Raw genomic sequence first — 27,223 nt, forward strand, 5'->3', positions numbered from 1 at the left:
GGAGCGCGGACAATGAGCGGAGCGCGGGCGGCGGGCTGGTGGCGCGCGGTGCAGCGGCGCTCTCGCGAGAGCACGGTGAGCGGTCCCCACCTCTCGCGAGAGCCGTACCGGCTGCGCCTCCTCCCCGTCCCCATCCCACATCCCTCACGGCGGGCGGGGCGGGCGGTCCCGGCCAGCGGCGGGAGCGGCGCGGACTCACCGGTGATACCGGAGCCGAACGGGGCGGCCGCCGCCGGGCACGTGAGCAGGCGGGCAGCGGGCGGGCGTGCTCTCGCGAGCGCGGCGAAGCGCGCGCGGGGCTCGCGCAGCCGCCCCAGTCCCTCTCTCCCTCCCTCCCTCAGTCCCGCTGTCCGTCCGTCCGTCCCCTTCCCCCGCCGCTGGCGCCGCACCGAGCGGGAGGCGCCGCCGCCGCGTTCCGTCCCTGCCGGCCCGCAGGTAGGAGCGGCGCCGCGCCCCCGGCCCGCCGCCATCTCGGGGTCCGGCGGCCCCCGGGGCGCCCCCGCCCGCCGCCAGTCGGAACTGCGGGCGCGCCGGGCTCGAACAAAGCCCCGACCCCCGCCGCCGTCCCCCGCGCCCGGGGACAGCGGCTCCCGCTCGGCCCCTCGGCGCTGCAGCTGTGACCCAGCTCCACCGCGCTTCCCGCTGCCTGCAGCTCTCCCCTGCGCCCTGCCAGCGCTGCTGGCGCCAGCCGCGGCCTCGCAGGCGGCCTTGTTCCTCCCTCCTTCCTTAACTGTCTAAAGGCCGTTAGATTCTAAAACTGCGGGTTTTGATGCCTATCTGGTCTTAAGAATTAATGAATTGAGCAACAAGAATCCTGACAGTGCAGGCAGCCGTTTGACCCCTCTTTCTACTCAGTTTCACTTTCATATAATTCAGGCTGTGCTTACAAATCAACCTGCGGGGGTGTTTTTTTTTTCTTCCTGTGGTGGATTGATAACGTGCCGTTTCTTTAATGTACACACTGTGCTTCCAGAGTCAGAGTAATGAGATACAAAGTTCACCTATTCTGAAAACATCCAGAAGTTGAAAAGAACTTTCTGGGAGCCTGAAATACTGCTTTGTTAAATGATAAATGAGGCATTTACGCTGTTGAAAGAAAGCTGAACCATCCCTCAGATTCCGAATGTGTGGCTGTTTTTCTTTCCGCTATGCAGACCTTTGGGAAAAAAGTATCTAATAGTGGTTCAAACTGCTGAATGATCTTTATTCTTTTTACTCAGCCTTAAATTCTTCAGGTTTTTTGAACTGTAGGTGGTCCTGATTCCTGGAGTCAGATAAGTAGGGAGCAGCTCTGGTCGCAAATGTAAGTTTCTTAAAGCAGTCTGTGTAGTTTTCATGGGGAAAAGAAAAGGGTACATTTTCAGGAGCTTCTTTACAAAGAATCTATTGATCCAGTGATTTAATCTTCTCATATTTGAAACTTTAGTATTTCAAGTTTTCAATGTGCTAAAACGGCAAATTGCGTTTATAACAATGTAGTGGAACGTACTAACATTTTTATTGTATGCCCAAGAAATTAGTGAACTTCTGTCTTGAATTTTATAAAAAACTTCCCAAAATGATTCATTACTGAATTCTTAGTGAGGATACTGGCACTCAGACCTTGGATGTGTTTGTGAAGTGATAAGCCAGTGTTTGTACTTTTGCATTGTGCACTTGGTGTTACATACATCCTGGAAATAAATTATGGGAAAAGAACCCCAGAGAAAAACCTAAACATGTCCTTAAAATGCGGATATCCGTGTTCCTAAAGATAAAAACTGAAAATCAATTAAAAAGAGGGGATTAATAGAGTCAGTGTTTGGGGTCCAGACTGAAGTTTTGTATAGCTGTTATATTATAACCACTTGGTTTATTCCGGAATAAACTGCACTTAAATAAAAACACTCATTAATTGGGTGAGAAATTAAGAAAAGCTGTGTGCTGCCCTTTGCTGTGACTTGCACGTGTCTCTGCTGAGAGATTTGGTGAATACAAAGGTATTTTATAATGTAATACTCAACAGGCTTCTTGGTGGCTCAGCAAATCTGGGGGAGAAACTGCAATGAAGCAGAGCTGCAATGAAATGATTTCAATTCAGTTTGTCAATTTATGAGTGGTTTTTTTCAATGCTGCTTCCTTTCTTTATCAGCTTTCTGAGTCAACAAGTCTTGAAAACAAAAGCAAATATTAAATGATATTTCTGAACTCATTTAGTTTGTGAGTGTTTAAGTACCATATTGTGCAGTCGTAATTTCAACAAAAGGGTTTTTATTTTGAGCACTGAACCAGTGAAACAGTTCTTTGATTTTTCTCTCCAGCTAGAATACTTCTTGCAACTTCAAGCAGGATTTCAGCTGGGAAAGACCAGGATTTTATCCCAGCCCTGGAAATGCCTCGAGGCAGATGGAAATTCAGGTTGCCAGATAAGAACACAGAACTGTTCTGTGTGAGGTTTTTCCTTTTATTTTTTTTTTTTAATGGTAAAAATTGGTCTGTGGTTTGTTCTGGTGTTGGTGTCAAGATTTTGGTGTCTGAGGAGCTGTTGGTCCCCACACCTGCTGGGAATGAAGGAGGATTGTGTCCTTGCTGTGCACAGGGACACAGTTGTATTGCTGATGCTTCCCAGTGCAATCCCACAGCATTCCACAGAGACACTGCTTTGGGCAGAGCCCCCTTTGTTAGTGGCTTTTTTGGAACTGCAAGAACCTATGTGCTTCTGTCTTACTGGAGAGTGGGGGCTCTGAAGGTGTCCCTGGCATTGAATGCAGTAGAAAGGAATGGCTGGAAGCCATATAGGTGTTTGTGGTGTGGTCACCTCAGTGACAGCAGTTAACTTTTGTTTTCTGGGTGTTACTCCTTTCCCTTTAAAAAATAAGTGGGTTTTGCCTTCTTTACTGTTCTTGAATCTTTTTTCTACTTCTGTTTCTATAAAGAAATAAATGCACCTCTTACAAAAGAGGGCTGGTTGAATATATTAAATTATATAATGAGCAGAAATAGGAAACCAACCTCTTTTGTGTTCCTCTTTGCATTTGGATGTTGAAAACTGTAAGTTCTTTTAAGATTCTTGATTGCTAAACCAATAATTTTAATTCCCCATTTGTAAATATGCCTGTTCAGATGTCACACTTCCCTGTTCTGAAGCAATCCTCTGTTACAGTCACTTCAACTCTCAGATTATTTTGTGTTTCTCTGATCAAGGAAGTCCCTGGGATGAAGAGAAACATAATCCTAAGAACTGAAACTCCTCCAGTTGTTGTGCCTGAAGCAGACTGGTTAATCTGTGCCCAGAAAAAGTGTGAGTCCCCTGTGCCAGGTGCTCCTGAAGTTTCATGAAGGGCATGACCTTTGAGGTGGCTTGAACAAGATGAGTGCTTTTCTTGCATGTGGAAAAGCAGTATTAAATAACCACTCTGAGTATTGGGAGCTGAAATGAGCAAGAATCTGCATTTCTGTAAGGCAGCTGGGCAATTCCTCCTTTGCCTTTGGACAATACAGTGGCCTTTTCTGTATTGTCCAAAAGTTAATCCCTTGGATTTGAGATCCATTGTACTTGGTCATTCAGCAACTAGATAACATCTGCTTCTAATTTCCTTGCAAGTTCTTGTTTTGCTACCATTAATTCTCAGAGCAGCATAGGAGGGCTGCATGTCCAAATTCCAGATCTCTTCTCTCAGTAGCCCTTTTTGCCATGATGTGCTGGAGCCAGTTTTGCCAAGGAGCAGAAGAATTCTCCCATGGCAGAAGGGATTGCCACACCAAGTACGATGTGTAAGAGAGGAAGAGGAAGACGTATAGATGTTTATCCAAAGAGCAGACTTCCAAAAACTTCTATGGTACTTTTTTCCCAAGGGTGTATGGTCTGCAAAAGCATTGTGTTGTTACAAAATCAGGGTGTGTTTTTCAGTTTGTGGATAATTTCATGTTTTTACCATAACTGAATTTTTGTTCTAATTCAATGTGTTTTGAAGTGAAAGTGAAACTGACTAGAAAGTGAAAACAGACTTTTTTTCTGTAAATAGTGGAATAGGAGTGGGTAAAAGATGAGTTCTTCTAAGAATAAGATCAACATTAAAATTACAGTAACTTTGCATAGGTTAAAACCCCCTGGGAGTGGCAGAAGGAATAGGGAGCTGGGGACTTATTTTCAGCCTATTTGTGTTCCATGAAAGGTGGCAAGCTGAGGTTATTGTGTTCAGCATGATCAATATATTCCAAAAATTCACTGAATTAAACTGTTCTCAGGTCAAACGTAATATTGGAGCAAGAGTTCATAAGCTTTATTGGAAAGATATGCTCAGATTTACACTAAGAGAAAAACCTTCATAGTGTTTGAAAATCAGCCTCATTTTGGGCTCTGTTTGACAACAGTGTACTCTGTAGGATTCAAATTCCTTATTTTTGTTGTCTACCTTTATAGAATACTCTTTTGCAACTTGTAGATACAAATGGTTTTCATTGTCTGCATTTGTCTGGAAATCTAATAACATTTTGACTTTGAACTTATTTCAAGATTGCTTGATGTTATATATTTTCAAATCTTAATAATGGCCAAATTTCTGCCCACAAATCTTAAAAAAAGGTGTATCTGAAAGCCTGTCTGTTCCCAATTAGCTGAAATTACATGGAGAACAAGTAGCATAACACTTTGAACTAACTCGTGTCTGGGTCTCGAGGCAGCTCTGTTCAGTTCTGCCCATCTTGTTGCTGTGACTCAGTTGATGGCACCCTCTCTCAAAAGCTGGCCCTGCTCCATGGGAACCTGTCCCTATCAGATACGGCATGGAATCATCAGCACAGGAAGTGCTGCCTTAGGATCACATTAAACCTGACCCTGTGGAAGTTAAACATCTTTGGTGTGAGGGTAGGGCTCTTCCCCCACCTCCTTCCGTTGTCTTAAAGGATGGGGTTGGTTAGAAGTGGAGTGCAGCAGCCTTTGAACAATGAGTGATGTGATAAATAGTGGGTTTTTGAGGATATTCAAACTCATTAATTGAAGTACTCAAGTACCTAATTGTATGTAGGGCGTTTCCTGACTAGCACCAATTGCCAGCTTGTGCTGTGTCTTCATCATACACTTGTCTTACTGTCGCACTTCATGCTTTTCCATAAGATTGTCCCTCTCTGTGTCTTTGTCTTGGTTATTCTCCCATCTTTCCTATTTTTATTTTCCCTTTGCCCCTTCCCTGGGTGTTTGCAGCTGCAGGAGCTGGGTGTGGTTTTGTAAAGCTCTAGAGTGGGGTCTCAGCATGGTGCCATCAGGTCCTGTAGCCCTGGTCCTGCCAGGCCGGGCTGCCATGGGTTTTGTTCCCTGCTAATCTCTGCAGCAGCACACAGTGAACTGCCAGTTGACAGCTGCGACAAGAAGATTAGGGAGCATTTGTTCAAATAAAAAATAAAGGGTGTTTCTGAAAAGTAGAGAACTTTCCTGATTTAGTGAAAACTTGAATAGTGTGGATCCTTGCACTAACAGCAGGACACAGCGAGCCTGTCCTGACCACAGGGGTATCTGTGGAATTGCTGCTGGTCAGACTCAGAGAGCCCTCTGGAATACCTGATTTTATGAAGAACCCAGTAAGTTCAGCTTCAGACCATTCTGAGAGTGTGTGAATGAACTAGGAGAAAATTTATGTGTAACAATTAAATGAGTAAGGATTAGCTTGTAAAATTGTCATAAAAGTACTTTGAATAATAATAAATGAATGTAAGATAAAAGCATGGTACCCAGCTGAATATTAGAGTTCCTCTCTGAACTCTGAAGAGTCTTGATTTTTATAATATAGTTCTTCAGTGCTTTCTGTTCAAGTGTCCTCCAGTGTGGCCCCCTTCTCTGGGACATCTCCCTTAGAATTCACCTGGTATGCTCCCCCTGTGTTCTTGTGTTGCTGTTTTCCTCTGAAGCTTTCTGCAGTGTTTTTCTGTCTTCTGCCTCAAAACTTTCAAGCTTATTTTCATCCTCATGTTTCTCAATCTCTTATTATTAACAAATGTCATACAGTTGAGCTTCTTTTTAGTGACTCCAGTGTATTTGAATCTTAAAAATGTAGCTGAAATGAGCTTAGATGCATTGATAACAGATTATGTAGCAAATTGTGTAAAGGAGTTACTTTTGCAGAGATAGAGTTGTGTGAGTTATGTGTGCTTTGTGTATTTTTCAGGGAATCCTCTTTTTTTTTTTCTTTTTTTTTTTTTTTAACCTAAATGGTGCTATAGAGAAAAAAAACCCAAGTGGTTTTCAGCTTTGTGCGCTGTTGGAACAGGCTGTGTATTGAGCAGGCAGTGGGGCTAGAGATCTCTAACCTTGACCTTTTTCCTTCTCTTTCCAGTCCAAGAGCCATTGCCTTCTGCAGAGCTGGTCTCTTCAAGGAAAAGTCCTTGCTTTTGTTTTGTCCTTTCCATTCCTCCCCAAACGTACCTGTTCTCTTGGGAGCTGACTTCATTTGCAGCTGTGCATCCTGTGCTTGTTTCGTTTCTCAGTGATTCTGTGTCTGATGTGCTCCTCGGTGGCAGTGCTGGAGAAGCAGAGCTGCTCTGCCCACGCTGGAAAGGGCTTTGCAGCGTCGGGGGCCCAAGAGCAGATTATTCCTGCTGGAATATTTTCACATGTGTTGGATTACTTTAAACTTTGTGTATCTGTCCCAAGGCTGGAGGAGGATGGGGTGAAGTATTACAGTTATTTCTGCTCTGCCCTGAAAAAAACATTTTATGAAATTTATTCATTGCAGCATGCTATGGATATTGATAGACTATTTAGTTAGAACTTTGTGTAAACACAGTTGAACCAAATATTTGAGTGCTAGGTTATTATTTTAGTGGGACACTAAAGAGTCACCTCTCTCTTGTGAGCAGTGTTTTAGGATCTTTAACTCCCACAGGTGATCACAGTGTCAGTGCCAGCCCCAGGCCAGCAGTGCCGCTGGGATGTGGTGCCATCTCCTGACTCACTGGGGTCTCTTCCTGCAGGAGCAGGGTTTTTCTTGGGTCTCCCATCCCAGCACTAAGCCTGACCTTGTTTAGTTTGAGGTCTGAGAATACAGGCTGGTGTCATAGCTGCCATGTAAAGAGTAAAGAATCCCTTCAGAAATGCTGTTAGCAGTGTAACTGCAATTGGAACAAGAGGTCTTGTTTACTTCCTGCAAAATGTAAAACTTGTTTTTCTCGTTCACATCTGTCTTCACATCAGTAATTGGAATTTTACTGCATAAAGACTTAATATTATGTTTGGTCTTATTTACAGATCTTATAGCAGAAACTTTTTGCCCAAACTTCAGTTACTTTTAACTTCCTTTCGTCCTGTTCTGTGGTGGTAGAGGTTTCATTTTCAAATATGTGATATATGCCAAAGTCATCTTGGATTCTATGGACCTAAGTTTTTTGTGGTCTTCTCACAGACACAGTACAGTAATGTAGGGTATGAACAAAGCCATTAACCAGAGATCAAGGCTGACATGTCAGTAAACTTTATAGATGCTTTCAGACATCGCAAACTTCTGAAATTCACTTTTCTTCGGTGTGAAAGTAGGTTTTTGTGGAAGAAGCGTAGTATGTATAGGAAACACTACTGTATTTTTATCTGCAATAATATATGTAGGTTCTGGGTACCTCTTGAATCTGTGATGTGATAAAAGCCTTGTAAGATTGAGATCTTTAATGTTTTTTTAGCTCAACATGATGCATAAGTTTAAAACTGCATCTGTTTAAAGGGATTTATGACTAAAACTGCTTGTTTTTCTACAGAATTGTCTGGTGTTTCTCAGCTTGAAGAAGATCTGCAGTCATTATTGATCCTCTTTCTTGGCGTTACCATTTTTGAAGTGAAGTTTGCCTAGCTTTCTAGTGTGAGCTCTCTTTGCAGCCATCTTAAAAAAAAAAAAAAACTAAACAAAAAAATTTTTTGATCCATAAAGTAGACAAGCTCTAGTTCTACAATGTCCAAGTCATTCCAGCAGTCATCTCTGAGTAGGGATTCACAAGGTCATGGGCGTGACCTCTCTGCAGGAATAGGCCTTCTTGCTGCTGCTACCCAGTCTTTAAATATGCCAGCATCTCTTGGAAGGATGAACCAGGGTACTGCACGCCTTGCTAGCTTAATGAATCTTGGAATGAGTTCTTCATTGAACCAACAAGGATCTCATAGTGCACTGTCTTCTGGTAGTACCTCTTCCCATAATTTACAGTCTATATTTAACATTGGAAGTAGAGGTCCGCTCCCTTTGTCTTCTCAGCACCGTGGAGATGCAGACCAGGCCACAAACATTTTGGCCAGCTTTGGTCTGTCTGCTAGAGACTTAGATGAACTGAGTCGCTATCCCGAGGACAAGATCACTCCTGAAAACTTGCCTCAGATCCTTCTACAACTTAAAAGGAGGAGAGCTGAAGAAGGTTATGGTAGAGATGGCAGATCATCCACACGGGAACCACCATACAGAGTACCTAGGGATGATTGGGAAGAAAAAAGGCATTTTAGAAGAGATAGCTTTGATGATCGTGGTCCTAGTCTCAACCCAGTGGTTGACTATGACCATGGAAGTCGTTCTCAAGAATCTGGTTATTATGACAGAATGGATTATGAAGATGACAGATTGAGAGATGGAGAAAGGTGTAGGGATGAATCTTTTTATGGTGAGACTTCGCATAACTATCATAAATTTGACAGTGAGTATGACAGAATGGGTCGTGGTCCTGGTCCCGAGAGATCTCTCTTTGAGAAAAAGAGAGGTGCTCCTCCAAATAGCAATATTGAAGACTTCCATGGATTCTTACCGAAGGGTTATCCCCATCTGTGCTCTATATGTGATATGCCAGTTCATTCTAATAAGGTGAGTTATGCACCAGATACTTCTATTTTCCTTTACGTTGTAGTATCTGTTCTGTTTTTACCTATTTCATTAATTATTTCTATGGCCTGGTTGCTTTTGAAATGATCTGAAAGTTGGTTTGAGAGTGAAAAAGGCACTTGGTGTATTTGCAAGGTAATTGTTGACAAACATTGTAAACCAGGGCTTTACATTAATGTATTTTATTTGCCCAGATTGCTTAACTTCAAGTCAAACAGCTATCATCTACTGGGATATCTTGTTTATATTTTACATCTACATGTTCTCTTAACCACAAACATCTGGCATTCAAGCAGTTTTGGGGTGGGTTTTGGTATTTTTTTGTTGGTTTGGGGGTTTTTTGCAGTGTATCTACTGTGCCATTCCGGAAGCTAGTTTCAGCTCTCCTCCACATCTGTCTTGATTGCGGATTTATATGTAGTTAAGATGCATTCTTGCACAGTTCTGCTTTTTCCCTGTCCAGAGGGAAAGAGTTAATGTAGAGCCCTGGAAGTTATTTGCAAAAGTAAAAACCACGTTTTAGATTAGCTCATTCTTGCCTTTTTAATTTCACTTTAACACTCTATCTCATACTATGGCTGAAATTTGTCGTCATTTTTCTCCCTTTTTCACAACTTTCTTAGAACACTTCAGACTCACTTTTTATTGTCACATGTTGCATCTATCCCTGTAGACTCTCCGAGCAATCAGTCTGCTGTTGCAGTACCCTGCTCTGTGTTCCTAGTAGTGTTCTTTACTTGGCTCACGAGTAGAGTGGCTCTTCGGTGTGTTCGGTGATGCTGAAACTTCCCTCTTAGTTATCCATGCCTAGTGCAGCTCTGCAAAGGGAGCAGGTTACTCAGCATGATTCAGATGGTGTTTTCAGAGCCTTCTCACGTTCACCTTTTCCAATGTACTCATCTTGCTGATTTCCAGTATACTAGGCAATTTAATTGGCTAATTGGCTAATACAGTGCCCCTCTTGTCACAATTAGTGGCTAATTAGCTTGAAGGCCTTCAATTGAAAACATAATACGTGCTATTACTGTAAAATTGATACAATGTGGAATTGCTGTTACTAACCATTTCTTTACAGTTACCTCTCAGAAAGTGCTGTTCTGTACATCTGATCTTTTTGAAACACAAGAATCATTCTGTCCCTGCAAGGAAAGGATCAAACCAGTTCTAAAGCACACGCTGTATGGCTCCACGTGATCTGACAGTTTATGAACTTGTGTTGCTTTAATTACTTTTGATATAAAATACAGTAATCCAGGTTTCTTGTCTCCTGTATTTGACGTTTATTTTCACTAAAGTTTTAAGTGTTAACAGTTTAGCTGCCATGCTCAGTTCTGTAAAAGGACTTCACTTGGTTAGATTGAAAACATTAACTTCTGAGGCCCTTGAAGATGGCAACCAGTAATCCTGTAAGTAGGGGTCTTTCTAGCTCTTTATTTTAAAGGCTCATGGCTGTTAGTGTGCTATGGAGTGCAGATCTAATGAAAGGATATCCTCATGGAAATACCTTTCCAGGTATGAGAAATACCAAATTCTTTTAACAGCATAACCTAAGTGACTGACCTCTTCTGTAACATACAAAACTTTTTTTCTTTTTAGGAATATACTTTGACTTTAAAACTGGTAGTACACAATAAAATACTTGTGGTTGGATCATCTGGTTCTTATGACCCAAGTTGGGGCTTTATTTCTGATTTCAGAAATCATGTCACCACAAGAATTTTTCTCTTTCTCTCCTTCTTTCCTCTGCTTTGCATACCCAACCATTTCAGAATTCCTTATTTTGTGTCTTCCACAAAATCAAATCAAGTAAAACATAACTTTTAAAATAATCTGATTTGAACCGAAATGTATGGAAAGCAGAAAGGGAATGCTTTTCATAGCTGGGACTATGTCAGTTTATTACTGTAGTAACAAAATCTCATTTTCCCCACCTCCAAATAAAAATATCGATGATTTTTGAAAGTGTTTGATCAAGCTATGTGTATTTTAAATGCAAGCAAGGTGTTAAACATCCTTAGTGTAACTTAAATTGGCCGAGTGGTCTTCTAGTTTTTTTTTTAGTGATGTTCTTAATTGCTTCTTTAATTTGATGTGTGCATATTTTAAGACCAGGTTTATTTTCTGTGAAGTAAATTGTGCCCCAGTTACTTCAGGCAGGCATTTTGTCACTCCTGATCCCTTTATCAGGGAATGAGGTGCTAGACATGGAGAGATTGTTTTCCTGCCAGAGACAAAGGCTGATGCAACCTGAGCAGATGAATTTGGAGGTGAAACGCTTGAACCTGGTACATCTCAGAGGGAGAACCTGGCTGTGACCCTGGGAGAGGGCGGGCTAAAATTAGGTGCTCGAGTGTGGCCTCATTTTCTGAGGAACAGAGTGTCCTCTGGCTTTCATCAACCGAGCCAAAGGGGAATCTGGGTTTTCAGAAACTCGGTTCAGGTTTTCTCTCGCTCAGCTTGGGGCCTTTGTGTTAATGAGTTCCTGTAAATACAAATAATCTGGTGCCCCAAAACCCTGGGGAAGGAATGCTTCCAGATGGGTGCAGGCGGCAAAGGGAATCCAGATCAAGAATTGTGTAATAAAAAGTTAATGTAGATGAGCTACCATTGTTCCCTGGGGGAGAAGAAAAATCTGAAGTTACAATCACATCTCCCTTTTTTTCCAATTTAAAAGCATTTGAATGAGAATTAAATCTCCCAAACTTTGCCTCTAGTTTGCAGGTAACTTCTACATCAGTTTTGTGCTGAGACAGGTTCAAAGTATGTTATGTCTGGTGGAGCCAGCCACTGAGGCTTTACTGACTGTGCCCCCGAATCTAGAGGGGTTTGGGGTTTAGAGGACTATTTTCTAGAGTGTAATGCTAACACTTGTTAGCAGGTGTTGAACTGAAGAAACTTCATATTGAATGGTTCATAGACTTTTTTTTTTTGTGGGTATTTTTTTGTCCTAATTGCCAGCCTATTTATAGTTGCAGAGCCTACATCTTGTGCAGTTAACAAGAAAAAGTGGTGCTCTCATTTTACATCTTGATAAAAGGGATGACTTCATCTTGCTCCATGTCAGGAGCATCATGGAGTAATATTGTAGTACTTTATGAGAGACTTTAAATTCAGATTTTTCTCCTTTGTAGGAAGTGCAGGATAGGCATTTAACATAAGGAAACACTACAGTGAGCCTTGGGAATGTCTCATTGTATGCAGGATGGCTGTAGTGTGGCAGAGACCAAAAATTTGGAAAGATAAGGGATTAGGCAAAAGTCCTTTGTGGGTGCTGAGCAGAAGCAGACATTTAACAAGAGCCACATAAAGCAGTTGCCAGTGCACTTTGTGTTCATAGTTGAAAATGTGGCTGATAAGAAAAAACCTTCAGTTGGAGAAAACCTTCAGCCCCAAGGTTCTTGGATGACTCTCCCCCCTGTGTTTATCTCTGCTGGTCCTTTTCTTCCCTGAGGAGCAGCAGAGTGAAGGTCAGGCTGTGGCTCCCAGATGTGCAGCAGGGAAACTCCAGAGTTTTTGTCATTTTACAAATGTGAATAAAACACAGATTTGTGCTCTTACTTGTAAGAATATAAAGATACAGAAATCAGGCACTAAAATAAGTAACTGCCTTTGTAGTTCAAATGGTCTGCAGAGAAAAAGTAGAAATCCCTCATTTCTTTCTAGTACTAAAACCAGAACCAGGAGGAGTTTTACCTGGATGAATTGGTTCAATTTCATTATTTCTCCTTTGTAACATCTTGGTTTAGAGCGGCTTTTTTCCTTTATTATTCCCCTTGAGTAGTGATATATTTTATATTCACCTGTATATTTGTAGTTTGTCCTAGCTATGCACTTAGGCTTCTTTTAGTCTTTCCTTTCTGAATTCCGTGCAATTTCTTGGCCTCTTTATGGTTCTAAAAATTGGAGTGTTTCCTTCATATTAATCTGTAGAAATCTGAGGAATGAAGCAGAGTAGAGGAAATTCTGCAATGCCTGAAGACATACAAACAGCCTTCCGTTCCAAAGGCTGCCATTGGCCCTCTGTGCCTGGGCTGGAGTTTTCCAGGGAGCATTGCACTCTGAGGCAGGAGCAGCCCCATTCCCATCAGACACCTTTTCAGCCAGGTTAGCAGAGAAGAGGTAGGTTCAGTGTCAGTGTCTCCTCAAAGCACCACCAACAGATTCCATTCTCTATGGATCTGCGAAACTGCATCATAGCAGAGAAGACACTGCTGTAGGCCATGACTTTGTGGGAAGGACTGCCTTGTGTGGCTGCTAATTGTGCCTTGTTTACTTTGCTGCAGGAGTGGAACCATCACATCAATGGAGCGACTCACAGCCGCCGCTGTCAGCTGCTGCTTGAAATGTATGAACTGAAAGTACAGTAACTGGGGAGGAGGGCTCAGCCTGGGCACAGCACCGGCCTGGGACAGCACTCAGGCACAGCCTGCCATTCCTGGGTGTCCTGTGCAGGGCCAGGAGTTGGACTGGATCATCCTTGTGGGTCCTTTCCAGCTCGAGATGCTCCCTGATTTTAAATAACTGTTGCACAGAGCAGGTTTAGAAAACTTACTGTGCCTTCTAGGGAATAAAAGCAACTTGGAGCATCTTCAGGACAAAAAGGGATCCTGGTTCATAGCTTTGGAATCCTGCTGATGTATATGTAACAGCTGGAACTTAGCAGTTGAGAATCTGTTGTAATTGTAGTTACTGATACCACTTGTACATTTTTGTTGTAAAGCCAGCAGTTCTGCAAACAGAGTAGGGAGTTTGTCCTGAAGAGCAGCATTTCTGTCAGTGCTGCTCATGGCTCTGGCAGTGGGCCTGGAGTGTTGCCTGTGATGCACCTGTGTTACACCTCCAGGTATTGCTGCTTGTGTTACACAGCTAGAGGAGATTGCATGTTTCTTACATTTTCTTTTAATTTTGTTTCTTTTAAGATACCCAGAATGGAATCCTGACAGTGATTCAGGACATGGAATGTAAGTAGTAATTAATTTTGAAGTATTTATTAAAATTGTTTATTTGAAATTGTTTATTTGAAGCAGAGGGAGTTCCTAACTTTTTATGTGAAACAACACATTTCCTTTGGTTCAAATGGATTCCTCCCTTTGTTTTCCAGCTGAAGGGCAGAAGTAAAAGTAGCCTGAGTTGTGTGCATAGAAGCTCTGCAGAAATTAGGGTGTTTTGTGAATGAAAGCTTCACAGTTTCTTGGCTTAAAATGACAGTGTGTTTTCTCCTCTTTCTAGGGGTGATCCCTTTATGTTGCAACAATCTACAAACCCTGCACCAGGAATTTTGGGACCACCACCACCTCCATTCCACCTTGGAGGACCTCCTGTTGGGCCCAGAGGTAACCTCAACAGGCACCTACCTTCACCAGGCTTAATTTTTAGCTAGGTTTTTTGTGGGTTTTTTTTTACTCTTGTTTAAATTTGTCACTGGTGTTCTAAAACAACAAAGAAAAATGTTTTTCTCAGCACTGGAGCTAAAATGCTTTGGCTGTGGTGGGACTAAGGACTGGTACTGTGTTCCCACACTTCACCTTTTTGCCAGCTGCCAACTCCCTATGGCTGGTGGTTTTTAACTGAGATTAATCAACATGTGTTGAGCACCTGGATATTTTTTTTCCTATGTAGGAGATTTTTCTATCTGTCTTCTGAGTAGCTACATGTTGGTGGAGTTTTCTGGTAAGAATTCAATGTCCTAAGTGTTTTTTCCTCCTATTTTCAAGTGAATATGAGAAATAAATTGGAATAGAAGTGAGAAGTGGGAAGATGGATGATGCAAGCCTCTTCCTCTCAGGAAAGGAGGCTAAGAATCAGATTCTTGCCTGATGCTCTTACTTCCTACCTTTTAGATAGTTCAAATGACTAAAAGAGCAAAGCTGATTAATTTACCTAGCTATCCTGACAGAGTGCAAGTATTTTAGACACTTTTTAGATGATAGATGCACTCATACTTTATTACATTAAAATAGCACCGTTAATTTTTCAAAATATCTCAAATTTAACTGTAGGCCAAACTATTTGAAAGGGGGTTTTGTTTGTGTTTGGTTTTTTGGATTTTTTTATGGTATTGTGATTGAATTGGTGATGTTTTAGAACCTAAACCCTCAATTGTATAAAGAGTGTCTTAGATAAAGAAATCTCATACCCTTTGTGTACAGAGATGTTTTCTTCTGGCAAATCTTGTTTAAAACAAGAGATATTTTTTTTTCCAATGGGCTGTGCTTACTCTCTGCTGTTCCTGGTCAGCAATAAATGCAGCTCTTTCTCTAACGTTAGAGTGAAGAGAAGGAGCAGGAATGAGGACCTCACATTACAAGAGCTCTGAAATAAATAAAAAGCCTTTTTAGTTTTTAGAACTTGATCTCATTCTGCTATTACAAGTGACATACCTTTTCAGAACTCATGATGAGACATGTTAATCCCAGTCTTACAGGTTGAGCTAAGCTTGTTCATTCTTTTAATTTCTTAAAGGAGCTGGAAATGGAAATATGCAAGGACCCAGACACATGCAGAAGGGCAGAGTGGTTAGTATTGAATTTTTTTTTGTTTTAACTCACATTTTTGTTGTATAATTTTTCTGTTTTCTTAAGTTGTGGATTTTGTTTGTTTAATGAATTTATTGTCTTTAGAAGTGAGATTTTAGAATTAGTGTAAAAGTACTGAAGCTTTGGCATGAGATTGGGAGTTTGTGTTGAGTACGCTACAAAATTTTTATTCCAAAACTGTACAGAACTTCTTTAAATGTTCTCTTCATGATGAAGCTGTGGGAAGTGAACTTAAGGAAAGGCAGCTTTGGCACGGCAGGCATCTTGCTCTGGAAATCCGTAGAAATTCTGTGCCTTTTCTGGATGCGTGTTTTGGTCACTAGTGAAGATAGATAAAAATAGTGATTAAAAATTTAAACAGTTACACCAGTAGAGCAGAGCCTTGGCAGACTTTGGCTTTGCTGGTGCTCAGGTTTTCTCATGCTGTGTGCACATGCTTTGTGTTCAACAGGAAACAAGCAGAGTTGTGCACATCATGGATTTCCAGAGGGGAAAGAACCTGAGATACCAGCTGCTTCAGCTCGTTGAACCCTTTGGGATAATCACAAATCACCTGATTCTAAACAAAATCAATGAGGTAAGGTTGGGTCCCAGGGCACTGCTGCTGGGGCTGGCTGGTGTGTCTGGTCGGCTTCCTGTCACTGTCTGAGCTTTGTTTTTGGAAAAGGATTTGCTCAGCCACCCACTGAGATGCCACATCTATCATCAGGGCCATGTGGGAAAGGAGGAGTGTGTTTCCAGACATGCTGCACTACCGCATTTTCACTTAAATATTGAAAAATCCTCCTGGTTGGTTGTTCATTGCTTTCTTAACAACACCACATTCTGCTCTTGTTTGAAAACTATCTGAAAACTTTTTTGATCTTAAGTTTGTATTCTGGAGTGTGTCTTATTTTGAAGTGTGAAAAAAAGCAATACCACAGAAGTGGAAAAAGGAGGAAGCAATTGAATGTTTTGAATTCAAATCTGGGTGGAATGTAAACAAACAAAATAGTTCTGTTTGTGCACCTAAATAAAGTATCTGCCAAGCTCTGCAGGTCAGTTCACGTTGTAACCAAAAAGCAGTTTTCATTTCTGATGCAGTTATTTTTAAAAGGAAGCATGGAAGAGCTTGAAAATTTGAAACAGAATTAGATTCCTGAAAGAGCAGCACTTAATTTGATTTTGTATGATTTCAGGCATTTATTGAAATGTCAACCACTGAAGATGCCCAGGCTGCAGTGGAGTATTATTCAACAACACCTGCCCTGGTGTTTGGTAAACCAGTCAGAGTCCACTTGTCACAGAAATACAAGAGAATAAAGGTAAAACACTTCAGCTTTTTTTAACATTGCCTTATTTTAATCTGGGGCAGTCAGTGTTATGAGGCTGCAGCATTTAAGTTACTCCTAATTTCTGTACTTTTCAGTACATCAGATTAATCAAGGGACAGTCACCCTTGTATATTTTATACATAGGTCTTAAAAAATGTCTTTGCCTTTTAATCTAAGAAACCTGAGGGTAAACCTGACCAAAAGACTGAACCACCAAAACCAGAACTTGGTCGTGTGATCCACCTGAGCAACTTGCCCCACTCGGGCTACTCTGACAACGCCGTGCTCAAACTGGCCGAGCCCTACGGGAAGATCAAGAACTACATCCTCATGAGAATGAAAAGCCAGGTGACTGCAGGGGAGCCCCTAGGGCACGGCTTGGAGGGGGGTGTTAGTTGGGAAGAAATGACACCTTCAGCTGGGGCATGTGTGGACTTTGTGCTCTGGCATAGGCTTGGAAATGGCTCAGGGTATGTCTAGGTTGGGGGTTTGCTTTGGAGCTTCCTGTGAGAGGTCTCTGGAATATGAGCTGCTTTAAAAACAGAAAAAATATATTTCAGCATGGAGGTTTAATTATTGGATGATGCAGATTTCGTGGAGCCTTGCAATTGTTTTCTTAGGGCTGAAAAACCATTACCTGTGAAACACAAATATATTCCACTGTTAAAGCATGTTTCTTTATTTACCCTTTATTTTTCATTCTTTAAACAAAAGCAGTTCTGCTGTGCTTTTTTAGCTTAGAAAAGAAAGGTTTGAAGACAGACCATTGCATGTGTATAGGGCAATGCAAGATTTCTATAAGTATACAGGAGTTTAAACTATTTAGCTCTATTTTTTTAAGCTTTACTGTCCCAGTTCATTGCTCCCTTGAGTAAAAAAAGGAAGTTCTACTGCTTTTACAAAGAGATGGGTGCCTGAATCCCCTAATGCCACACTTGAGAAGTGAAAAATTACTGAAGTATTGTGTGACCCCCTAGGAAGTCCCTGACCTTATTTCACTGGAAAAATAAAATTGCTTGCTGCCTAAGTTGGCTGCTGAAACAGCTTTCAATTTTTTGGCAAGGATACTCCAACCCAGATGTGTGTGTTTAAAGCTCATTCAGCAGCCTTGTGAGACCTCCTCACAAAGCTGGAAGAGCAGCAGTTGCTGCCTTTCTGTTTCAGCCTTCTCTCAAAAACCAAAAATAAAATACTGAGGTAGTCTCACAACTCCCCTGAAATTCCCAGGTACATAAGCACTAAATAAGAGTTTCATTGTCCTGATACTTTTTTTATTTAAATCATATTTTACTTTATGATGACTTTTTTGGCAGATTATTTAAATGCCTGTTTAATTTCAGAACTGTCTCTGGGACAGATGCTCGGAATGGAAAAGCTGGGATTTGTAAAGCACTTGGGTAAATGTTCAGGTGTTTGGTGAGGATGGGTATAGTTGAACCTCATGATTTTGTTTCAGTATTTGGAAATGAATATTTCTTAAGTTAAATCACTGCCTGGAAAAGTGTTTCAGAGTCCTTTTTATTGTGTGTTTTAATCTTTTCAGGCCTTTATTGAGATGGAGACCAGAGAAGATGCTTTGGCCATGGTTGAGCATTGTGCCAACAAAGCGCTTTGGTTCCAAGGCAGATGTGTGAAAGTGGATTTATCTGAAAAGTACAAGAAACTGGTGTTAAGGGTAAGGATTTCTTTAACTGTAGTTGAATATGTAAAGGGAAGTAGATGACAGCCATTGCTTATTGAAAATTCAATGTTGCATGTAGAACTGAGCAGTTGGCTTTAATATTTTCTGGCTCCTTGAGTGCAGTTACTTGGCACGAGTGGTGGTATTAGGAGGACAAGTTAAAGAATATTCCTTTCAGATTAAACAAACCACAAACAGTTACTATAATTCAGATTTTAGAGTAAATTATATAGATTTTAATTAAAATTACTCCATTTAGACCATTCTCTAATGTGGGATCTTTTTTTCCCTTTGTCTTTGAAAATGAAGAAGGTTTGTGAAAACTTTAAATGTATTAGAACTGCACCTCTGCCTGTGCAGCTCATATAAAGGAGGGAAAGGTTGACTGAAGGGTTTTTTTACATAACACCAGGGTAACATTCATGCAATTATCGGTGTTTCTTCATTGGACTAGGACAGTAGGTACAAAACTGAGAAGAGGTCAGCTGGTCAGTGTTGTGATGAATTTTCTGTGTATGGAGACACAAGGTTTGACTCCATTCAGAAGGTTGATTTATTATGTTAAATGTTTTACTAAAATGCTACATTAAAACTGTACTAAAAGAACAGAGAGAATAGAGAGATCAGAAGGTTACAAAGAACAAGAATAGAATAGAATGCATAACAAAATCTTGTGACTGTTCACAGCCTTGACACAAGTGGCTGTGATTGGTCATCAGTAGAAAACAATCTCTATGGATCAATGGAAGATGCACCTGTAGCATTCCACAGCAGCAGATAGTTATTGTTCACATTTCTTTCCTGAGGCTCTCAGCTCCTCAGGAGGGGAAAAATCCTAGGAAAGGATTTGTAATAAAATATCATAACTACAGGTCAGAGCATGGTGCTGATAAATGCCAAGGTTGTGGGTTCAGCCCCTTTGGGCCATTCACTGAAGATCTGGACTTGATGATCCCTATGGGTCCCTTCCAACTCAGAATATTCTGTGGTGATAATAGGTTGACTGAAGGGTTTTTTTACATAACACCAGGGTAACATTCATGCAATTATCGGTGTTTCTTCATTGGACTAGGACAGTAGGTACAAAACTGAGAAGAGGTCAGCTGGTCAGTGTTGTGATGAATTTTCTGTGTATGGAGACACAAGGTTTGACTCCATTCAGAAGGTTGATTTATTATGTTAAATGTTTTACTAAAATGCTACATTAAAACTGTACTAAAAGAACAGAGAGAATAGAGAGATCAGAAGGTTACAAAGAACAAGAATAGAATAGAATGCATAACAAAATCTTGTGACTGTTCACAGCCTTGGCACAGGGGACTGTGATTGGTCATCAGTTGAAAACAATCTCTTATGGATCAATGGAAGATGCACCTGTAGCATTCCACAGCAGCAGATAGTTATTGTTTACATTTCTTTCCTGAGGCTCTCAGCTCCTCAGGAGGGGAAAAATCCTAGGAAAGGATTTGTAATAAAATATCATAACTACAGGTCAGAGCATGGTGCTGATAAATGCCAAGGTTGTGGGTTCAGCCCCTTTGGGCCATTCACTGAAGATCTGGACTTGATGATCCCTATGGGTCCCTTCCAACTCAGAATATTCTGTGGTGATAATAATGAAGTCCTGTGATAATGAAAGCAGGAGCAATCTGAACTGTCAGGCTGTCTCCTAGAAACATCAGCGTTGTTGTGGAGCATGAAGAAATCTTACTGATGCACATGGTAGTGCAGCAAAATGAGCACTTAGTGGCAATTTGAATAGATTTCCTTGTTACTGCCTACAAGTGACATTTCCTGTTCAGTACTTCATAAACAGGTGAAGTGATGGAAGTCTGCTAAAGGTATTCCACTAATGGTGGAGAAAAGTACAGCTTAGGACTGATCTGTGCCAGTGCCTGCATTACATGCTGCTGGTTCATAAACAAGCCAGGAACTGTATGTGAATTTTTTGGAGCAGGATGTCCCATTTGTTTTGTATTAAATAATTACTATGAATAAAGGCAGGGAATTTCTAGGTTGGTCAGGTCCTGTCTGACTTGAGATAAAGGTTTACTGATCAGTTGGTGGGTGGCATAGACAGAGTTCCTGGGGGTTAATGTAGCTGGAAGCACTTGGCTGGAGTGGATTCTGGTCTTCATTAATGCTACAGCACTTGTGTAAGTCATACTCTGCTGTGACTCACAGATTTTTTTAAATTTTATTTTAGATTCCCAACAAAGGAGTTGAACTGCTGAAAAAGGATAAAACCAGGTAATTTCCTATTGTTAAAGCATGATGTTGTTTAAGGGAAATATGAAAATAGTGAAAATAACTTATTCAGAGTATAGAAACAATAGAAAAGAGTCAGGCAAGCTTTGAGATCAAATGGCTGGAGGTTGTGCCCAGAGATTAACTGTTTCAAATATGCTACCCACCCTCTTCCTCTAACAATGGAGATTTCACAGCCTCTTCAGTCTCCTAAGGAAATCCTTTGCAGTCCCTAATTAGCCTTGCCTTCCTGCAATTTAAACATACAAACAGTTGTCGTGTCTTGTAAGGATAATTTCTCCTTGGAGCAGCATTTTGTATGTTTGAAGAATCATGTCCTTCAGGATTTCCATCGGCTTTCCATTTTCTAAACTGAAACATAATAGTTTCCAGACTTATCTAAAAAAATCTGATATTTTTCTTTAGTAATTTCTGGACTCTCTCCAGGTTTACAAGCAGCAATGTTCTTTGTCCTTTACAGAAAGAGAACATATTCCCCAGACAGCAAAGATTCTCCCAGTGATAAGAAGTCCAAAACAGAACCTGCTCAGAAACCTGAAAGTGGCAATACAGAGGAAAAAGCGAAAGAGGAGAAACAGGAGGATGCTGCTGAGCCTTCAGGTGCCAAAAGTGGGGAACAGACAGAGCAAGATGAGCCCAGTTTACTCCTGGAGTCTGAAGATGAGCTGCTGGTGGATGAGGAGGAGGCAGCAGCACTGTTAGAAAGTGGCAGCTCAGCAGGAGAGGATGCAGATGTTGCCAATTTAGCTGATGTGGCTACTGAAGAAAAAAAGGACACACCTGATGATGCAGCTGTAAAAACAGAGGGGAATGTTGCAGTCACTCCAGGAGCCAAGAAAAAGCTTAAAAAGGTAACTCACACAGTGAGCTGCTGAGTGAGGGAAGCCCAGTCTAACTTAGGTAGCACACCATGTACATTCTGGTGCAGACCTTCCTCTGTGGGTCTTTAAAACTCCTGTCTGGAAAGGAGCAGGTGTTAAAGCTCCTGTGAAGAAAGTGGAAGATCTCACTGGGTGGAACTTGCCCATGGATTCAGTTAAAAAGCCCTGATTCTCTTTTGACAGAAGCCTTTAATTTGTGGTCTTTTATCCTTGTTGCTTTCTGGGGATTTGCTTGCTTTTCACCCTTTTTTGATTAATACTTAACCAGGAACTGTGTTCTTCTGAGCAGTTTCTCAGCAAACTGTATTTACCCTTGAGCCCAGAAAGCATGTTCAAAAAATAATGTACTGGGGGCTTGAGGCTAATCTGGGCTTGGACAGAATTGGATGTACAGCTACACCTTACACTGAGGGGCAGGTAGGGCCATCTGCAGTTAGCCAGGGCCCCTTGCCCACTGGAGAAAGACAAGAATTGCTTTCAAGATGTTTCCAGTCACAGGCTACTTGCTGTGACTTCCCTTTTTCTCACCACATCATCCCACACTCTCGTGGGTTTTATATCGTACCTGCTTTGTTAATCATACTCAGTTCTGTGCAGTAGTGTGCAAAGTTGCAGTAATTTGTTGACTTGGATTGTTGTTTTGCAAGAAAGGCATGTACCTAATTAATTAATGAGATATGCATGGATCTCAATTTTGGGGGATCCTTGTCAGGAACCTGGTTAACAGTGCTGAGATGAATACTGGCCATGCAAATGGCATTTCCCAGTTTTCTTAGTGTTCCTTATTGCTATGTTGGCATTGGCTGTGACAAACTGCTTCAAAGCCAGACTTCACTCCTTTGAAGACCTACATTCACAAAGCTAATGCTGCCTCAGTCCTGTTAAGTATGTGGAATAGTGATACTTCCATATCAGCAGGAGCATTTCCAAAAATTCTGAATTTAGACAGTCCCTCTTCTAACAAAACCTGGATTTTCAGAGGCTTTCCCAGTTTGGGTGGTTGGTGGGTTTGGGTTGGGTTTTGTTTCTGTTCTAGTGATTGTTTTAATGTGGATGCTCTAAGCTTTCTACTGGTTGAAAAGAGCTTTTAATTCTTTTTTATGAACTTTCATACCATTAGTGGGGACAGAATAGTTCTGGTAAGGTTTTGCCTTCTATTCAGGCCATGAATTCAAGGCTCTTATGGGATTTTCAAATAGAAACAAAATTGGTGCACTCCAAAATTACTTTCACTTAAGGTACTCATGTTAAAATACTTTCATCTTGAGAATTTAAGTGGTTTTGGCTCTGTTCTTAAGTTGAAATTATGTTGCTGTGGTGAAACAATGGCCATTCCTGATGCAAAAAAAAAATCATTGTGAAAGGGAGTCCTTGATTCTGGGGCAGTGGGATACAAAAAGAGCTGGTTAAATCTTGAGTAACAGTTTGAGTGAGCGAGGCAGCTCTCGTAGGAGGAGTCTGGAGCACGTATTTGTGCTGTGCAGCTGAGGGGGCTTTGAAGGGAGCACTCAGGCTGAGCTGACACGGCCCCGTTGTCCCCGCAGCGCTATGTGGGCGGCTTCCCACGCAGCATGGAGGGCTTCGTCACCCTGGACGAGGTGGGCGACGAGGAGGACTCCGACCACCAGAAGCTGCGCAAGTCCGGGCTGGCAGCCAAGGCTGCGGGCAAGAGCGAGGACAGCCTGGCAGAGATCAAGGTGGACAAGATTGAGGAGCCAGAGCAGGAGAGTGAAACGTTAGAAAACGGAACAAAAAGCGAAGAGAGCGCCAAGGCTGAAAGTGTTGAAGCTTCTGATGCTACGACAGCACAGGATACTGAGAAAAGCACCCAGGAAAACACAGACCCCCAGGGCGAGCAGGAAACAAAGAGTGTTCTGGAGAAACCTCTTGTCCCAGATGAGTTTAGGATTGGGCCATACCAGCCAAACATTCCTGTTGGTAAGGCTGTTTCCATTTCTTTTCCAAAATGTCTCTGTGCATCACAATAGCATTTCTCATTTCATCTGACTTTTATTTTTGGCAATACATTGCCCCATAGCCTTTCATTTTAGGGCTTCCCCCTCCTCCCCCTTCTTCACTCCTGCCCTAAACCCAGTATTTTCTTTTTTCCTTATTTTCATAGCGTTTTTCATAACCCTTTCCTTAGGCAGAAATTGACAGAGGTATCTTTTAGCAACACAAATTCAATTGCTAGCACAAAGCACAACAGTGATAATAGTTCAGAGTCATATTAAATACTCCAAAACTGATCACAAGACATTGTGAGTTCTTGAAGGACCCAATAAAATTAACCCTTAATCTGAAAGGTGAATTTTTAAATATAAAAAAACCCAAAACCTGCACATACTTAGTTACTATTAGGCCCCTGCTTGACTAAACTAAATCAGAGACTTTTAAAGATAAAGCAGCTTTTAATGTAAAGTGAATTATGGTTTTAAGATTTAGCTGAAATGACATTAAAAGAAATGATGTAGAGTAGATCTCTTAGTTTATTTTGTGGTGTTTACTCCTCTAGGTGTGAATTATGTGGTACCCAAAACAGGGTTTTATTGCAAATTGTGTTCCCTGTTCTACACAAATGAAGATGTTGCAAAAAAGACCCATTGCAGCAGCCTTCCTCATTATCAAAAGTTGAAGGTAAGGCAAAAACTTGTTCATTTTAAATGGCTTGATTCTTTCTGGGGAATAGAGCTCAACGAGACCGGACTGAGAATACAAATACCTTTCAGGCAGTGGAAATTGGCTTTCTCAATAACTTTAACTCTAGATAGACCTCTCCAAAACATCATCTTGTGAAAATAATATGCAAAATGCACAGTTTAAAGAGTGGCTCCAGCATTTTTTATCTTGTAAATTTGGATTAAAGAGGGAATTCCAATTGGAATAAGGCCAGGCTTAGAAGTAGTGATGCAGAGTAAATGCAGATGGCCCAGATCCCTTCCAGTTGTCCCTTTGAGAGTGTTTTCAACCAGTCAACATTGCTTAAGATGAAGTTTTATATGTTTAAAAAAGCAAAAATCTTTGCAACTTCTGATTTTGTGAGCACTTTTCCATTTTCTGACTGGATGAGGTATCACATGATTGCATGGCATGAGTGACAATGCTGCTGCTGTAACCTCATACTGTGAGCTGCAAACATGACCTCCAGGAAAGGCAATCCCAAAGGAATTCTGATAGTCCTGCAGTGTCACATTAATGCATTTCAGGGCAGTTGATCCCTGAGGCTGAAAGCAAACCCCAGGAGCTCCACAGAGAAGGAGAATGTGGCACCTCATAATTTAAACATTTGCCTTCTTGCAGTAACGGGGAACCCCTAAATAAACAGAGGGCCCAGGAAGGCAGATGGCATAAAAATTGTCACCAAACAACACTGTGAAGGAGTAGATCAGAAAATCAGTTCCTATGCAGGATCTTGTAGGAAAAAAATCCACCTCATCCATCACCATAGTGTTTTTTTCTTTTTTTTATTTTTTCCATTGAGGTACCTGCTTATGGGACATTAAAGCCTTGATGTAAAATGGGAAGGGGGGAAAAGTGCCAATTTGTGAGGTTTGTTACTTGAATGAAACATTATTTGTTCTGTTTTTTCTGTGGCAGAAATGATCAGTGAGCTGTTTTGTGGGTGATTGTGTGACTGTGGTGGGGTTTGGAATTGGGGAGGGAAGGGGGAAATGCAGCTTCTGTTTCACACTGGCACTTGATTGGAGCTGGGAGTCTGCTTGGAGAGCTGGGAAAATTAAATAGGTGAATTGATGTTGCTGCCAAATGTCATCAAAGTGGTACCAAATTCCTCTAAATTAACCCTTCTCTGGGGAGGGGAGATACTGTGTCCCTGCCTCTGTAGAGGGCAGATTCCACCCAGGTAAGTGGCTCAGTCATGTCACAAGTCCATGACAAAAGGGGAAGGAATTCCCTTGGCTTGCCAAGGAGAGCTCCACTCCGGGACGGGGAGAAGTGCCAGCCTTGTTAGTTAGGATCTTTGCAATTGCAATTGATGCTCACAGATTTTAAACTTGGAAATTTGATTTATGTTTCTGTTCTTTTATGTTGTGCCTGTGAGAAACTCTTTAAATATATCCCCAATATAACTGCTTTCTTTCAACAGAAAATTCTGGATAAAATGGCAGAAGACTTCAGGCAAAAGAAAGAAGGTTAAAAAGAAGGATGTAAGGAAAACGTGGCTTTGTTTTTAATGTTAATCTTTTTTAAAAGCAGTACAAGTAGTAGATGGAAATACTGTATTCTTTTTTGTTTTAGTGAGATACAGTAGGCATTATAGGTCTGTTCATGTGTTAAATGTTGTAGCAAAAAGCATATGCAGTTAAGTTAATGACAACAGTTTGTTCTTAATGTGAGAATGGCAACAACCTTTCATTTGACACTTCAAGCTATTACAGAAAAAGAAATCTTGCACCCTTGTGGAAAGCTCATCTATGAGAAGAAAACTGCGTTTAAATGAAATTTACTACTTTCAAGCTTCAGAAATTGTCTTTCAGTTCCATTCTGAATAAAAAATGAAAAGTAATACTGTATTTTTATTTTATCTAGAACATTCCGTATTTTGGTCTGAGCCTAGCAGCTGTTTAATTTTGAGTGTAAGGCTGTCATTGCATTTCACTTTTGGAAAAGTCGTTAAATGTAAGTTGCATTTTTAAGTGTTGAATTGCAGTTTCTTTTAATGTCACTGCTGTTATCTATAGCAAATAGGGAAATTAGTGATTAGTCAGCTTTACAACTTTGTGATTTTTTTTTCTAAGCTCTTGCTAGACTTTCCTATTCAGCTATTCCGTGTATTTTAGTGAGAAGTAAATGCCCATTCTCTGACCAGTATTATTTCCTCGAGCTCTTCCTGCTTTTACTTGAATCTCGTCGCTGTCGTACATCTCTGGTATATCAAAAGCAGCATTGGAGTCCTAAAAGGGACAAAGGTATCTTTATATTCTTCACATGGAAGTTTTCATACCTGCATTTTAACACCATTTTTTGTTAAAATCTGGTTTTGTCAAGACTCTTTAGAACTGTGCACTTAATGTACCTGCACATGTGAGATGTGAACAGGAATTTGCATGTGTAACCTGTGTTTATCTGTAGTTTTTGTTATTTACTGCTTATTTGTGACTTCAGGTTACTAAAGTGATTCCCAATAAACAAAGCTAGACCACAGTGATTTGTTATAGATGTTTGGCATGTTAACCAGTGTTTCTGCTGAACTCTCTATCCTGTGTCACATCACCACATCAAAACTCGAGCTCTCTTTTTAAAATGTGCATGTTTATAACACCTTTGCTTCAGCAGCTTCCTGCATAACTCTTCTTTCTCTTCCCTAAACCCTCTTGCATTTCCAAACAAATTAAAATATCACTTGTTAAAACCCTGGTAGGTATAGTCTGCCGACACTTTTATTTCTGGAGTTTTGGGGTGTTCTCATCAAAGCTGAAGCCACATCCCATTCATGCAGACAAAACATACTGGGGCCCATTCTTCCAGCCTGAGCCTCCATGAGTGAGGATCTGGGGCTTGCGAGGGGTTTGGCATGCAGGAGGCTGAGTGTTGATGAAGTTGTAACTCCTTCGTTAAGCAGACACACCCAGCAGACACAGGACTTTGTGTTGTTTGCAAGTCAAGCCTTAAGAACTTGTTTTTCCAGCTGTGACTTTGTGTTGCACCCTCACCTGAGGGGGTGCAGTCCCTCACAGAGCTTGAGCTACCTCCAGTGAGGGCAGCA

The 27,223-nt window shown here is 41.2% G+C and overlaps 1 protein-coding gene across 5 annotated transcripts; it reads left to right on the forward strand.

The window, feature by feature from the left end:
* Nucleotides 1–26,661, forward strand: MATR3 (matrin 3). Of its 5 annotated transcripts, none has more exons than XM_041470496.1 (15): nt 1–75; nt 7,720–8,801; nt 13,103–13,164; nt 13,739–13,780; nt 14,049–14,152; nt 15,282–15,334; nt 15,807–15,932; nt 16,534–16,659; nt 16,846–17,016; nt 18,212–18,343; nt 20,556–20,599; nt 21,078–21,468; nt 23,043–23,436; nt 24,014–24,135; nt 25,604–26,661. In XM_041470496.1, the coding sequence occupies exons 2-15, from the start codon at nt 7,911–7,913 to the stop codon at nt 25,652–25,654; spliced, it is 2,709 nt and encodes a 902-aa protein (XP_041326430.1). In that variant the 5' UTR covers nt 1–75; nt 7,720–7,910; the 3' UTR covers nt 25,655–26,661. The 5 variants fall into 5 exon arrangements, with proteins under 5 accessions (XP_041326430.1, XP_041326457.1, XP_041326449.1 ...); XM_041470486.1 differs by lacking the exon at nt 1–75 and adding an exon at nt 85–435; XM_041470523.1 differs by lacking the exon at nt 7,720–8,801 and having other exon boundaries at nt 19–75.
* Nucleotides 26,662–27,223: the final 562 nt, after the last annotated feature.

This window comes from Pyrgilauda ruficollis, unplaced genomic scaffold (assembly GCF_017590135.1).
Source record: "Pyrgilauda ruficollis isolate IOZ18807 unplaced genomic scaffold, ASM1759013v1 scaffold105, whole genome shotgun sequence".
Lineage (NCBI taxonomy): Eukaryota > Metazoa > Chordata > Aves > Passeriformes > Passeridae > Pyrgilauda > Pyrgilauda ruficollis.

Coding starts and splice junctions, on each gene's coding strand:
- MATR3 (XM_041470496.1), top strand. CDS start 7,911: ATGTCCAAGTCATTCCAGCAGTCATCTCTGAGTAGGGATTCACAAGGT. Junction 14,153..15,281: donor ACCTCCTGTTGGGCCCAGAG/GTAACCTCAACA, acceptor AATTTCTTAAAG/GAGCTGGAAATGGAAATATG. Junction 24,136..25,603: donor CTCATTATCAAAAGTTGAAG/GTAAGGCAAAAA, acceptor TTCTTTCAACAG/AAAATTCTGGATAAAATGGC.